Consider the following 16,222-nt stretch of genomic DNA (forward strand, 5'->3'; position numbering starts at 1 on the left):
TTCTGTCGCATAAAGAAAAGCAGACAAAAACCCCAAATACATGAATGGTAAAACTGGGATGTCTTCCTAATCTGTGAATAGGAATTGCTCGTACTTAGTCAGGCACACTCAAATAGCTACTTAATCTTTAATAGATGTAAACACAGTCATAAAAACAAGTGCATAGACTTCCAGAGAAAGATGTTTTTCAAATGATTTCAGACCATGCTGCAGTCGCCTATTGTTTTTTGCAAGACTCTGAGATGAGCACATAGCTGAGGAGCCAGTCATGCTGTTACATTCTTCAATGCTTGTTTGTAAATTGATTCAACCCATTGAGTAACCGTGAATTATTGGGCAGACGAGGTTTATGTGCCCTAAGGCCCATGTAATTTGTACGCAGCACAGAAATACCCGCTTTCATGTACGGTGCTTCTTTGCCAGGCACTTGCCAATGTAATAGTGAAGCATGTGTTGGGTCCCTTTTTCTGAAGTATCACTACTGTGATACGCAATGTTAGATGGGAACAGGGATGTGAAGCTGGGCCAATGTATGACTAAAATAATCGAATCCTGTCTGAACATCTGCGTGGCTGGCATTGAAGTGGGTGACACAACCTTTGACTATAGTTTGAAGGGGACAACACTGGCTCTGCTCTGTTGTTCATGCCTATTTTCTACTTCCTATCACTTCATGGCTGATATGGGGCTGGCTTGCTATAAAGAAAGTTTTAAGAATTGCCTGTATTTTCACTCATACTAGTAACTCCCCAATCTTCCAGTAAGCTTAAAAAATTATTTTCATGTAGTCTATGAAAAATAAGATGCTTTGTGTGAATGTCTGAATTGAAAGGTGTTTCATATGCAGCCCTAGCACTACTGACTCTGAAATGATGTCTCCTTGTTCAGATTTGTCCTGGAGAAGCCTATCTTTTCCAGCATATCTGCATAAAATGACTTTTTTATTCTGCATGAAAAGGCTTATAATTAAAGTCACACTGAAACACAGTCTTATGTACTTGGGAATTCTAGGAGTGCTTGCCTTTTTTTTTTCTTCTCCTTTCTTCTTTTGACTCAGTTGAGCTTCATTAAGCTTCTACTAAGCACTGTAGAAATGTATATTTTTCCAGGCAGGCCTTCTCCTGATGTAAAGCTTAAATAGAATGGACTAATGGGAGAAAGAAAGCAGTTATCTCTCCTTCTCAGAGGGACTTGGATGAATGTCCAGTTCTGGCTTGCTTGGGATATATGTGGCAGAGCCTTCAGACTCTGAATTACGATCTCCTGTGTTTTATACTGGGACAGTGTAAGAAGTTGCCTCCCTGAGCTCTAATATTCTGCAGCAGATTTTTATTTTATTAGGCTGCGGCAGAGGCATGAGAAGACAGCTGAGAGCAGTAACCTCTTAAATCAACAAAGCATGAATCATTCAGAACTCTAAGAACTGAACCAGCGCATCCTGTTGCCCAGTCTGGTGCCCTTACCAGTGCTCTGAAGAGAATCTCTGCGAGCCTGATGCCCTTTATCTAAGTTTGCATCTCAAAAACTAAGAGCAGCCAGCATGGTGAACCTTAACTCTGCTGTTTGGCAGTCAGGTGGGACTCATAAATTACAATCAGGAACTTCAATCATTCCTGCCATCCAGCCTCTGTTGGCTTCTGTTAAACTGGATGGTGGCACTGCTGCCTTGTGCTGGAAGATTTTGAGGGCTACTGTGAGGATAACTTGGTAGTGTCTGACTGAAACAAGTCAAGGGTTACAACATGGGCAGGCCTTTCTATGAAACCACGGAGCAATGCGAAAGTACTGTTTATGTGGGGCAGTTCAGAGTCATCCGACTTCTCTGGGGATCTTTGGACAAGCACAGTGAACCCATGGGTTGGTCAGAGCAAGCTCTCCAGGTTCCCAGGAAGAGAATCTTGGACTCTTCAAGCAGCACTGTTTGCATAAACTCCTTGGCACAAGCTTTTAGTAAATTTTAAGAAGGTCACATGCAAGTCATAAGATATGAGGGAGAGGTCAGTTAGAGCCAGGATTTAATACGCTTCTCTGTTTTGTATTTATTGTTCAATATTTATATTACCATCATCCATAAAGGTACTGAATAGAATTGGATCCATTCTGTGTAACCTAGCAGGGATGTATGTGAAGGGACTCATGTATTTTATGTCCTAAGGAATGTGTGAGAATTACTATTTTTTTCAAATGCACTAAACTTTTCTTTAGTTCTGAGTTGCAAGTAGACAGCCTGGCAAAAACTTTGTTGGTTAAACTTTGCTGAACCAACTACTTAACTTCCCCCGTGAGCAGCTTCAAAATTCAGGCTCCACCATCCAGGACTTGTTCCTAGCTACACATCTTCCCTGAGGATAAACTTTCTTGGATTGTTGGTGTTAAGACTGACTTTGCCTTTGCTGTTTGCATCAAATGTTTCCATTCACTTAAAGGGCAGTGTCAGCTGCAACAGGAAATCAAGGCAGCTTCTCAAATCATAGGTGAAGAATGGAAGGAATGTGACATCTCTAAATTTGTTTCAAGGATATGAATAAAGGCAAAAATTGTCGTACGTTAAGAATCAAATGGCTGACCGTGTGTGCTTTAGAGAGATGAGCCAAGCGTCTTGAGTCTGTGATTATTTAGTTCTCCGCTATTTCACTGAGGAATTTTTCACGTGCTAAACATAGTGATCAAAGCCTGAATGAAACAGCAAATGAAGCCAAGGCACTTTCCCCACCCCCAATCTTTTTTTTGCTAGTCTCCAGTGAAGGTAACAGTGAGAACTACAAGTCCGCAGTGTGCTTGTGAATGGATAGTGAAATGTGCTGTAAATTCATAGTTAAGGCTGTGTTCTCTTTAACAAGAGGTTGCTGTGTCTTTGTTTTAGTATTAGATCAGGTAACAAATTCAATCAGTAGCTCTCAGAACTTTCTCTAAGTAATTCTACTGCCATATTTAATGTTGTTATTTTTTAATTCTAGGCTTGCTTAAACCCTTTATTTTCCTATGTTTGGAGTTCATGGCTGCATAGCTAAACTTCTCTCATGTTCCGATAACATCTTGGATGCAGGCCACTTTCAAATTTTAAACACAAAGTTGTTTCCCTTAGTTGGAGCATCGCCAAAATTAGCTGTTGTATCTGAGTTAGTTCCATTAGCTACTTCCATATTCTTACGTTGCCAGCTCACCTCCTTGAAATAACAGCTTTCCCCAGCCTGGAGGCCTTGAGCTGGATGCTGTAGCATGTTCTGCAGCTTCTCTCCTGCATGCTCCCAGCTCACTCCTCAGTGTGCTGTCTGCCCCAGGGCCTGCCATCTTCTGCACTCGACTACATCTAACTGTAGCTTGAATTCCTAGTATCAATAGACTTCAATTCTGAACTACCCCAAGCCTTTAAGTGAAAGGGATAATATAGGTATGGGTACAACTTCAGCCTGGTCAGGGATATTATTGAAGGCAAGGACTGTATGGTTGTATAGGGAAGTAATACAGCTGGGAAGGGCACCGGGAAGAGAAGCAACACTTAATGGAAGGAGGAGAATGAAGTGAGCCTTGAGACCCACGGCAGGGTTTATGAATGAGAGCGTTTATCCACATGAAAAGCCACCCATGTGAGTAACAATTGTTGGTGTTGTAGGCTGCTTTGAGTGATTTTAAAAAAAAAAAGTAAATGCAGCTGTAATGACTTCTGTTGTTTGTGTGTGTCGTCTTACAGAATATTTTGGGAGGTGAGTAGGGGCCAAACGGCTGCTGCTTAAAGTTATCATAATCCCTGTAAGCCTCATTGAGCCAAACCAGCAACTGTCAAGTGAGGATGATAACTATAGCTCGTGTGTCTGTCTCTCTCTTCTGAGCATAGGGTTGAGAAAATGCACACTGCTTTATTTTTTCTCTGTGTAGTAGGGGTGGTTGTGGCTGTAGCACAACACTGCCCATCTGGGTGTCTCTGCACAGTGACATGAGGAAAAACTTGCTTAGGCTCGGTGGATGTCTGGAAGACTGCAGCCTGCACTCTTAACAGTGGGCATAAGTGGTATGTTTGGATTTAGATGTTGCCTTCTGTGCTGTATACTTCCTGCTGCATGTCCTCTGTCAAATCTGTGCTTCAAATACAATGCTAGGTATTTTTAATAAATTGTGTAAGGAAGCTACCATGACATCTGCCACCTTTGGCTCTTACAGAGCCTGTCTTACTTGCCCGTTGTCTTGTAGCTCTGTGTCTAATAGGAGACTGAAGTGTATTCAGATTTTATTTGGCTTGCTGTGTCTGCTTTGAATAAAACCTTCTCTTCTCTACCCCACTCCCTTTACATACGCTGTAAAGCATAGTATAAAACATATTAGCCAAGTAGTAGAAAAAGCTTAGTAGTAGAAACAAACAAGTGTACTCCTTTGTACAGACTGATTTTGCTTCCCGCTCACATGGCCATGTGAACTCTGGTCTTCAGTTCATGCAGCAGGATGAATCCAGTATTTCTAAACATTTTAAAACAGTCAGAGGATGTGAAGTTGTCTGTGGCATGTTAATAGTCCTTACTTTCAATCACAAAAGCAGTTTAAAAAAAAAATCCATACACAAAGAATTCTGGTTTGAGGGGTTTCATTATTATTCATCATGCAACTCTTTCACTTCATCCACTGAAGTACTGGTGCCAAAACAAAACTGCTTTAGCGAATCCTAAGTATTGAGAAACAAGCACGAGGTTTTGCAACACAGCCTGAAACTAAAGAAATGTTTCTTCACTGAGATCTATTTTATGAAGTCTCTTCCTCTCTGTTAATATTATTTGTGATGATTTCAGTAGATATCTGAAGGAATGGGATGAAAGTTGCCTCTGGAGTTTAGTAAAACATGTAAAGTGAACAAATTTTGAACCTTTTCTAGGGGAAGAAGTTCCCATTCATCATGTTTGAAATGAGGATTCTCTTCCTTATTTGCATTCATTCCACTTGATCTACATAGTAATTTGTTTCTCTTCTCCTTCCCTCTCTCCTCCTGAAAATATCCATTGCCAAAACTCACATTAGCAGAGATTCAAAAATAGATACCTTGAAATGGGAAGGGCTCTAAGCTGGATAGCTGTATGTGAGTGAAACAATACCTAGAGGGAACTTTTCAGTTTTGATTTCCTGGTATTCCTGCTCCCGTGAGTATTCAGAACAAGCAAGTTTTTGGTGGGGGGAGAGTACGCCTGAAGATTCAAATCCATTGCACTATTCTTTATGCTTTTACTTGAATTTTTTTATTTTTTGTGTCTCTTCTGTCATGAGAGCTGTGAAAGCATCCTAGGGAAAGTGTCCAGAGGAGGGATCAATTAGTGTATGTGTCGGTGGTAGGGGCTGTATACAAGCTGTGCAGGAAGGGAGCCCCGCACTTCCTGAGAAAAGCGACTGCTGAGGTAGAGCTTCACTCCTTCAGAGCATAGCAAGGTGATGGGTATGTACTGGAAAAGAGATGAGAAAGGGGTGTGAAGTGAGGGTATGTGGGGTAGAAGGCTACAGAGTCAGGCCCTTGTGTGCCTGAAAGCTTGGAGCAAGGATTTAAAAATTGGTAAAGGTCTTTCTCTGTAGTTTCTAATCCCGTCAGGAAAACAAGGGACAGTGACTTAGGAACAAAACCCATTTCATAACTAAGTAGTTGGTACCTTCACTGCTACTCTTCTCACTGCTGTGATAGCAAACTGTTCTAAATTTAGTAGTCTTCATTGAAGAAGCTGGGTTTGAAAATGCTTTTCTATTTAGCTTGGAAGGCGCTGAACTGCATTTACAGTGGAGGTCCACTGTTTCTGTCCTTGCAAGATCCTGCTCTCAGCAGTTATATCCCGTCACTTGTTTGAAGTCCAGAAGAAACCGAAATAATGACAGTGCTGGTCTTGTCCATGCCCTTCCGTTGTGACCATACTGATCTGCAGCCTACGCTGCAAGACTGGGGGAGGGGGCCCTCATTATTTATCCTCCTCTTTGAATGCTTAAAACTTCTCCTGAGCGTAGCATTGGTTAATCTACAAGGAAAGCTTAACTCAAAACCTGAAAGTTGAATCTGAACTCACTTGATTCTGAAAGATTCCTGAGTTTTCAGCCAGGCTAGTTCTAGTATTTGTTTTGGAGGATCTTGTCAGACTCCTGAGGGCTGTGTAGGCAGATGCTGCTGCTTTTTATTAATTGCTATGTCAAAATAAAAGTACTCACTGAAGCCCCATCAGACTAATTCTGGCTTTTGGGAGGGAGGGGATGCTGAGGGGGAGGGATTTAGCTGTTCTGTTGGAAAAACCATTCTGGAGCCCTGGGGCTCACACTCAAGATAAGTTAGCTTGGGAAATAAGTCATTGGGTTTGACTGCTGCGACCTCTTGCTCTTCAGGTCTGGGTGGGAGACAAAGGGAGTACTGTTCTGAAGAGATACATGGAAGAAAAGCACACATTTAAGTGGAAGCTGGAAGCATTTGTGTGGTTACTTTTGATTACCTCAGAAAGAAGATACTGTTTCTGCAGAGCTACACAAGATTAGGGTGGGGGGATATCAGATTTATCTTGATGTGTATCCTTACAGTTAAAACTTTGGTGGCTAATTATATGGTGCAGAATGAGTGCACTTGTGTTGGAAATCTGGTTGTTTATATTAATTAAGAACGCAGTGCACCTCAGGGGTGTTACCTGAGTGATGAGAGGTGGTTAATCTACAAGGGGTACAAGATCCTGGAGCGGGAAGGCCAAGAGCAGGACAAAACTTCTCTTTTCTTGACAGTGGCCGCAAATAATGTATCTGTGAACAGTACCAGCCAGCAGGTGCTGCTTAGGCTAATAAGCCTCGTGCCTAAAAGTAGTGACCAGATGTGGTCTCTGTATGGCTAAGTCAGCCTTCATAGCATTTCTTCTGTTAATCAGTCTCTTTCTGATACCATGTATTGGACTAGATGCTTCCTGTTGTCCACTCTGCTTTTCTGAATCTCATATTTGTTTTGCTGTGGTGTGGTCTTAGTTATCTTCTGCCCCTGACCACCACCAGTGACAAACATTAATAGGGGACTTGCCAAAGGCCCCAGTTGTTGTCTCTTCCCTGCTCTTTCCCCCAGCATCAGCTGAGCTGAATTAAAGTATGCTCAGTGTAAGTCTCACTTGTTGCCTTTAGACTTCCACTATACTGAAGCTTCCCTCGTATTTTTGATAGAGAATTTGGTGTATAATCCACAGTTCAGTAAGTATCATTTCATTCAAAGGTCATTAGTGAGTAAATTCATCTGTCGTGTTCTTTCAGCAGAAAGGACAATTTTATGGCTGAACAGAGTATTAGGGCTCAGAATGATGCAAGTGTTTTACATGTATAATGCATTAGATATTTAGGCAACGTTTATGCATTTGTGTAGCCCCCTGGGGTTAAGCCTGTGCGTGAAAACTTGCACCAAGTGATGTGCACAGAATGAGGCCCTGGGGCTGCCAGCAGAAGCGTGGCTGCTGGGACAGTCAGATAGTTCCTGGTTTGGTAGAAGCTGCTTGTACCAAAGAACTCAGGTATTTTGTGCCTGAAGCGGTGGCTGCTGAATTCTTGATTCCAAACAAAACCTCTCGGAGCAGAATGGGTAAAGAGGACATAACTGGGAGTGCTCAATCAGATGGGGTAGTTGGGACAAACAGTCAAACCAGCCGCCATTTCCAGCTGTTAAATTTTCTCCCCCGCCTTCACAATAGAGATGACTGAGTGGGGCTCATGTTGGTTGCCATAAGTTATGGCTGGATGCATATATTTCAAGGAACGGGAAACTGTTTCAGTGGTGGAAGTTTAACCTGTGGTTACGCCTTGGGCTTAGTTGTTTATCCAATATATGTTCTTCCACGTGGCTGGTGGAGTAGTGACTTAAATAATGTTCTTGCTGAATATTGAGTGATGTCTCTGGACTTCATGAAATTAATGTGGTATAATCCCTTCAAACACGGAGTGGTTAGTTAATTCGCAGTGCCTGTGTGTTTTGGGGGAGATTTGTCAGCTAGCTCTTGAGGGAATGTGGCAATTCTGGGGGAGTGTACTTTTACTGTAGGCAGAAATACAAGCAAAAGTATATGGTGATGTAAAATACCCCGAAAGAAGCCAAGGGAATGATCTCTCCTAAGAAAATGCTGAAAAATTGAAAGTTAATGCAAGGAACTATTAATAATTTTTGGGTATCTAATTTTCTAACATAAAAAGCCTTTGATAATGATTAAAGCTACCGGACAATTCTGTCTCCCATTCTTCTTAGCCAAGAAAATAAGGAGATCTGTGTTTAAAAGGGGAAGAAAAAAACCTGCTGGCTTTTGGCCTATTGGAATTAGATGTGTTTTTAAGTCTACATCTGCAGTGCTTGCTTGTATTTGTCCATATGACTCAAATTGCATCCACCCATTTAGATATACTGAAGCATGAGTGACTTGGAACGAAAAATCTGTGTTAAATGGTAGACCTGTCAATGAATAAATAATGTTGATATATGCTTATAGTTCTTAGGAGTAAATTCTTAACCATATAATTGGATAGAGAGAAACTGAAAGGGTTGCTATTAGGTGTCTGAGGGTGTCCCGTCCACCCCCGCCCCCAGCCCCGCACTTAAATTGGTAGGATCCAAAGCAAGCCCCTTAAGTCTCTAAAGAGCTTTTCATGCTGAGATAGTGTTTATTTTTTTTAAATCCGGTCTTACCGTAAATGAACTTATTCTATACAATTCCAGTAAGCAAAAATAGACAGATATGCCGCGCTATCAGGTAACAAGCATCGTGCCAGCTTCAAGGCTTAGTTACATTATTTGACTGAACCTGACTTTAAAAAAGAAACTTTGCAGAGGATGAGAAAAGAGGCAATGGCTCTTTTTATTTTTATTTTAAATAAATGAAATCCTTTAAAAAATAAATAAATAATATATATATGCCATGAACCATGCTGTATTTTGCTCATCCTGTTCATGTGTATGCTTTTGTGATCTCTGTCGTAATGGTCTATAAGCATAGTGTGGCAGCTGGGGCCTCTCTCCACCCTTCAAGGCACTGTATGTTAACAAATAATGTGGTCTCTGCCCTCTTTGTTTAGGGACACTTGTTTTCCAGATAAAAAGAAGTATCTGTTCTTTTTTGCACATTAAGAAATCTTGTTCTGTGGGCATTTAAGATAGTTGGGAAGAGTCAAAGTGGAACAGTGCTTGAAGATGCACATTCATAGGTGGGAAAGACTGTCACAGTCCAGAGTGACGTTCTGGGTGTGAAGTATAAAAACATTGGCTCCTCCAGGATACCAACACTAATTTCTTTTTTTTGTGTGTGTGTTTATGTGTATGTTTTGTTTTTTGTTTTGTTTTGTTTTTTTTACCTAGCCCCTTCTATGGAGAAGACTTTTACTGTGAAATTCCTCGGACCTTTCGCCATCTATCATTTTATATTTTTGACAGAGATGTTTTTCGAAGGGATTCCATCATAGGTATGTGTTCATAAATTATTATTTTCTTTACAGCTTCTATTGGATTGTAACTGTTAGATTGTATGTAGTCTGATGAGTTGGGGTCTTGATAGGACTGACAGTGACAGTGGTAAGTACTGCTCAGTATTGTCCTTTTTCATCAAGTGACAGAATATTACATATTATAAAAAAGGCTGGGAGATAAATGCTGCCTGTTATGATAGTGTCCTGGTTCTGGCTGGGACAGAGTTAACTTTCTTCCCAGTAGCTTGGGGGGCGTGCTGTGTTTTGGGTTCGGTGTGAAAGGAGCGTTGATGGCCCATTGATGCTTTGGCTGTTGCTGGGTGGTGCTTGCACCGGGAGGGGGGAGCACAGCCAGGGTGGTGGACCCAGCTGGCCAATGGGGTATTCTATACCATGTGACATCATGCTCAGTACAAAAACAAGGGGTGTGGGGAGGCTCGCCCCCCCCTGTTCATGACACGCGGTCGGTGAGCAGTTGCATTGTGCATCGTCTGCTTTGCGTAGTCTGTTATTGTTGTTGTTCTCATTGTTATTATTACTGTTCTACTTCGTTTTATTTCAATTATTAAACTGTTTTTATCTCAACCTGGGAGTTTTCCTACTTGTGCCCTCCCAATTCTCTCCCCCATCCCACTGGAGGGGGGGGTGAGCGAGCAGCTGCGTGGGGTTTATTTGCTGGCTGGGGTTAAACCACGATAGATAGTAAATGCAGATGGAAGTTTAACTGAAATAGGCAATAAAGCATTGTTTACGTGTTCGCAACATCATTTGTTACTGCATTATTATTTTTCTAAATGCAAGGCCTTAAGTCTTGCAGTTTTCCAGGGCTCATTACACTTACCTGCATGCAGTATTGTTAAACTGTGACTACCTTAATGACACGCAGAGTAATAGCTACTGGTCATAGGTACCCACAGTACAATGATGACAGAATTTTATAGGGAGTATGAGAGCAAGCTGTTGCCTACAGAATAGCTCTGTAAGACTTCCAGTGCTTGTTTGACATGGGCAAGACCTCTGCTTTTCCAGATACTATTTGCGATGCATTTCACCTGTAGCAAATTGCATGACACTCCATTTATCTCTTCAGGAATAAAAATCTTGTAAAAGCCTAGTTGTTATTGGGGGGAACAGTTTCCACTTTAAGTCATTATAACTGATTTTTTTTTTTTCGTTTTTTCCTTTCTTACTTTTGAAACAAGTTGTGTATGACTACCATTTTTCTAATGCCAGTATAACATGATTATAGCTATCAATGAGGTGTGTATGACTTGACAGAGCTTGTAGTGGGGAAGCTGTCTGATGTTGAGCAACAGTTTGTATAATGCTGTAAAATGCATTATGTTGAAGTGCATGGGGTGGTGGTGCAGATCTCTTCGTATGTATCTTTACATTACACTAGTTTATCATGCAGTCACTAGCTTTTTCTTTAATTGTTGTTTTACATTTTACATGTGAGCTAGGAAAGTGGTTTTGTCATTCTCTTTGTCCCTAACTGAGCTCATGTGTGTACAGCATCTAGCATCTTGGGGAGGAGGGGGTCAGTTTCTTATTTGTGAGTGAGCTTTTGGAAAGCTTCTTGATCTCTAATCTCTAGTTTCCCCTTGTCATGTGAAAGTAATACCTCCTTTCTTTCAATTGATGACTTTTTAATTGTTGAAATTGCCTCATCTGATCTCCTGTGTGTCACTGGTTTTCTGCAGCTGCAGTGACCCATGAACAAGCCATGGACTGGGATTTTTCTTGCTCAGGGCTTTACTCCCTCTCTTGGAACAAGGGTCTCTGAACACTTAACACAAGTGTGACCCATGAAATTGCAGGTAGAGAAGTGCAAATTGTTTCCTTTTTCTCCATGTTTCCTAAGTTCCTGTTTTAATAATCAAGCTCTGACATTGGAGGGGAGTTCTTCAGGAACTGCTCGAGTATTCTTGTCTTAAAGGTGCTGGGAGCAGTTCATGAAAAGAAGGACTTGCAGAAGATATAAAGAGACTTTTGTTTGGATGCTCAAATGATTGATCAGGTTTCTATTTTTCATTACCTCTTCAGGAAACGGCAACGTGGACTTCTGTATGTGTTGCAGAATCCATAGGTAGGCAGACTGCTGTGTTACTATACTGATGTAGCACTAAAAGTCAGAACTCCAGTGTTACCTGTCTACATTGAGATTTTACAGTGCATATTAGCTGTTGTAGTCTGAGTTTTCCCCTCTTCCCCCCTCTGTTCCCCTCCTTCCTTATCACAGACATATTTTGAAGAGCATTTCAAAGATGTGGAAGTGTGATAAATAGCAATGGAGAAAAGAAAAAAAAATCCAGAATTACTGTCACTTTGATACTAACTCTAAGTTCTGCTTGTAATAGGAAAATGTTCTGGAAAGAGAACAGTGCTCTGGAGTAACTGCATGTGGTATTTTGTAGTAGTTCCTATTGAACAGAAGTCAGCAGCAACAAAGCTAAGCAGTAGAGTTATTTTGAGAAAGGGACCTCTTTCATTGGAACAAAGTCTGTAATATTTAAAAGGAATAACTGCTCTATGTGTATCTTCAGCTTTTCTTGAAGAGACCTTTTTTTCTTGAAGAGACCTTTTCTTGAAGAGGCTTGAGCAAGGGAGATTTGGAACTAGTGCTAGAATAAGCTCTTTTCCACTGAACTGCTGAATTCTGCAAATAGGGGCCCTTTGTTTGCATTACAGAGATCGCTTGTTACGTTATGTCATCATGAGACACTTCTGCTGAAGAAAATGTGGTTACCCGTGCTCATCCAGCAATGAACTTTCTCAGAGAAGGGAGTTGGGGGTTGTGTCTTTCATCCAGGGAGACTAATTTTAAGTTCAGATGTTACTGAGCTTGTGAATTTGCCTGCGTTTCCTGTGTGATCTGGTATATTTAAGACATCTGTTTGAATTGTTTGTTTGGCTGGTTTGAGGGGGTTTCGAGACAGAATAGAGTGCATGTGTGTCAAAATGGTGAGAATTTGGCAAGTAGCTATTTTTTGGAGATGGTTGGTTAGCAGAGTTCCTTTTGAATCACTATTTAGTATTGCCAGAAATTTCTCTTGAAGTTATAATATTGATTTCCAGGGTGACTGGAGCTCACAGTAGGCATGCTTGTATTTATTCAAATATGAAGTACAAGTTTGTGATGGCAAATTCTTTAACATTCGAAATGTAACCCAATGTGTGACAGATGAGAACGCTCAAGCCACCAAAAGCGGAAGGAGTGGGGGCGAGAAAATGAAAAACAAGAACCCCCTGAAACCTCTGACAGAAACTTCCGAGGAGAACCAAACAAATTCAGAAACTGGAACACATGTGTAGCAGATAAGTTTTGGAACATACTGTAGTATTTTGGCATACAGGATGGGAGGATTGTGCAGATAAAGATATCTTTGAGTTTGCATGTTTGTTTATTACATTTGCATTTTCCTAATCATAATTTGTTAAGTCATGTAGGATTTTGTTAGCTAAACAGATACAACTCTTGAACAACTGTGTCTTGGAAGAATCTTGGATGTTGGTTGAAATGCAAATATAATGAAGAAAATGCAGAGCTCAATAGATCTGAAATACGATTTGTCTTTTTTAGAGAAAATGTAGCAAATACACAGTTACTGTGGAAATAAATGAGTCTTAAGTTGTTGTTTAATTGATATTGTGTGTCTTGACTGTTACTGGCTAGAGTTTATAATACTGATTTATATAGTATGTTGAGATGCTTTGAGTAGGAAATGTACAGCTGAAAGTAATGGTAAATTCCATTTAAAATTAGATTTTTTTTGTTTGTTTCCAAATGATCAAATAGGAGTAATAGGCCAATTTGATGGAACATGTGTGTGTATAATATATAGGATAGCTATTTCCATCTAGTTGTTACAATGAGAAGAACACTGAGAAGATGGGGTTAACTTGAAAAACTGTCAGTTGGTACCCCTCCAGTAGTAATGGGTATCTCTGGCTGGATGCAGTAGAAGGAATATTAGGATAGTAGTGCTGCTAAATAAGGCAAATGTAAATATATGTTCTTTAATGATTATGCTTTGATACTTAGTTTTCAGCTTTTTAGAAGTGTTGGATGAGGCAAGCTGTGCCAATACAGTGCGTCAGAAGGCTTTTCTCACCATTTAATAAAGCACGACTTAGTGAAGAAAACCATCTCTACAATACGCCCTGAGCTGGTATTCTACTAGATGTGTAATGAACAGTTCAGGCTGCCAGGCTGGGACTCTGAACATACAGATCAGTTGAAAAACAGGAAATGTGCCACACCAAGTCATTTAAGACTGAGCTGAGAGAATAGTTAATATCATATGCCCTTTGGGTGACAAGTACACAATTATTTATCCTCTACTTAAATCACAGATCACATGTTTGGTTTTTTTCCCCCCAGCACTTCATTTGTTTTGGTAACAGATGCATGTAACTGACTTGCTAACATCTGGGTTAAGCAGGAACCTGAACAGAACAAAATGCACCCCCTGTGAAGTTCTGAGGGGAAGAACTAAATTCACTGTATCAAGTCTTGTCGCCTGTAGTGCATTGGGGAGTAAGTTTGTGGTACTCCTGGCTGAGGGGGAGGCTTGGTTGGGGATGCTGTTGGGGATGGAATGGTACTGAATAAAGCACAGATGTGAAATGCCTAAGCTGTTCAATGAGGGAGCAGAAAGCCAGTGGGGAGACTAGCAAGTGATTCTGTTAATTACATTTACTATAACCTAACTACTGTAAGTCACCTTCATAGAGGTTATTAGGTGTGTTCTACAACAAATTGAAACTCTTGTGACCATTGTATCCTGGCAGGTTGTAACTGTCCTCCTGCTTAATACTAGATGAGCTGAAGCAAAGTAAGGCAATAAAACAAATTTCGGAGGTAATTAAACTTAGCTGCTCTGGACTAAAGTAGGTGAAACCAAATCATACCTCATGGACACTCTCACAGAATGAAAACACCCTGGAATTGAAAGTTGAGGCTTGCATGTTTGAGGTGACTGTGCTTTTGTTAATGACTGCTTCCATAGCCGAGGAGGTTTGTAGAGTTGCCACCATTTATTACCAAACGTCCAAGCAAACCTTCTACTGTTATTACGTAACTGTTGCCAAATGTAGCTGAAGCATCACCTTTTGATTATTTTATTGGTTTAAAAGGAAAATTGAAAAAGAATCATTCCTGTTAAACTATGCTTCTTGCTAGCTAAGCAGATGAAAGATCTTCCAATGCAGCGCGAAGCAGAGATCAAGATTTTAATAGAAAACTCTGTGCCTCTGTTTCTTCCACCCTGACCATGGCTTCAGTAGCAGTCACAACTTGGTTTACTGTTTCTGTGATGTACTGTTGGATGACATGGGAATAATAGCTACTCAGTATGGTATAAATATAGCTACTAATGAAATAAAGGAAACAGATGACTCTGTCCCACAATGACAAGTCTTGAAAAGCTATAAACTAGAATTATCCTGAGAAGATTCTCTGCAGTTGCATAGAAAGCCTAAAATAAATATTTTCTGCATAGAATAAATTGTTAGGATGCACTCACAATATCTGTTAACATAACAGATGGTCACAAAAGCAGGAAAACAAAGTTGAGCTTTCAATAATACATATTTTTCCTTTTTCCTCCAAGTACATGTATTATAAACAAAACTAGCATAATGTGCTAGAACCTTGACTGTCCTTTTATGCAACCCTCCTCCTTACTAAATCACAGTGTTAATACTATCTGTATTTGGAATATCATCATAGATCCATCCTCCCAGCTTACCTCTGACTGCTATAGTTTGAAGTGGGCTTTCTGTATTTTCTGCAGTACTTGATGTATCTCAGTAGTAGCAGATGTTAAGCAATCTCTGTCTAGTTTATGCCTTGCTTGAACTAAGCAAAGACTGGGACGGTGAAGTAGATGCAGTAGCGGTGGCTTCTGGTGGCGGTACCTGGAAGGGGCTGGTGATGGAGGGGATGGAGGAGGTGGTTGTTCAGTGCAGGCAGCATGCGTGGGGTCCTGGTGTCTACTGTAAGGCAGACAACAGTGACTGCAAGTCTAGATTTTAGGACTGCTCTCCCATTGCAAACAGCCATGGGCTATACCACCTTTCTCAATGTATGGACATTTTAAGGGCCCAGAGAGCAGCTGGCAGAGAATTGATACCAGAGGTGTGGTTTGGTAGGTTTTTTTGTTGTTGTTTTTTTGTTGTTGTGTTTTTTTTTTCTTTTAACAGGAAGGGAGAGTAGAAATTGCGATATAAGCCAGGCAAGATCTTTAGGATTGTGGCCAGCAAAACTACCCTGACAGAGGATAGTCCATGCAATGCTTCAGCTTGCTGCTTTTAAGGATAGAAACTATGTTTTACCCACAGCCTACTTTTCTTTGCCTTATTATCCAAGATAAATCCCACAAAGGGGAAAAATGGGTTTCATAAGTGATATTCTTATTATACTTGGACTAGTTACTAAAAAAACAAACAAAACTGGGGTCATGAATGTAGTACCCTCAGTACTCTGTGTCGGATGCACCGCTGCTGTGCTGGAAGTGTTCTGCCATTGTCGCCACTAATTCTTACCCATGGTAGCAGATGGTCTAGTAGTGCTTGTGCTTCACGGTGCACTGCACGGGAGCCGGGAGGGAGTCATTCTGCTGCATCTAAGGCTCTGAAGCCTTATGTTACCCCTAATTCTCATCCTTATCTTTCCAATCCTCAAGTAGAGACTGCTTGTTTCAGTCTTTTTCTGTGTTATGGGGGGGGGGGGAGGCGGAGTGAATTTGTGGTGTTCTTGAACAAGGCAGGCATCTAGCCCTTTTTGTCTTGCAAGGTTTCT

The 16,222-nt window shown here is 40.8% G+C and overlaps 1 protein-coding gene across 3 annotated transcripts in view; it reads left to right on the plus strand.

Moving 5' to 3' along the window:
- The window catches only part of RASA3 (RAS p21 protein activator 3), a 135,491-nt gene that overhangs the window by 44,032 nt on the left and 75,237 nt on the right, over nt 1–16,222 (plus strand). For all 3 annotated transcript variants that reach the window (XM_075136519.1, XM_075136512.1, XM_075136528.1), the window contains exon 3: nt 9,311–9,414. In XM_075136519.1, coding sequence (XP_074992620.1) covers nt 9,311–9,414 — 104 coding nt within the window. The remainder of the gene's footprint in view (nt 1–9,310; nt 9,415–16,222) is intronic.

This window comes from Calonectris borealis, chromosome 1 (assembly GCF_964195595.1).
Source record: "Calonectris borealis chromosome 1, bCalBor7.hap1.2, whole genome shotgun sequence".
Classification (NCBI taxonomy): domain Eukaryota; kingdom Metazoa; phylum Chordata; class Aves; order Procellariiformes; family Procellariidae; genus Calonectris; species Calonectris borealis.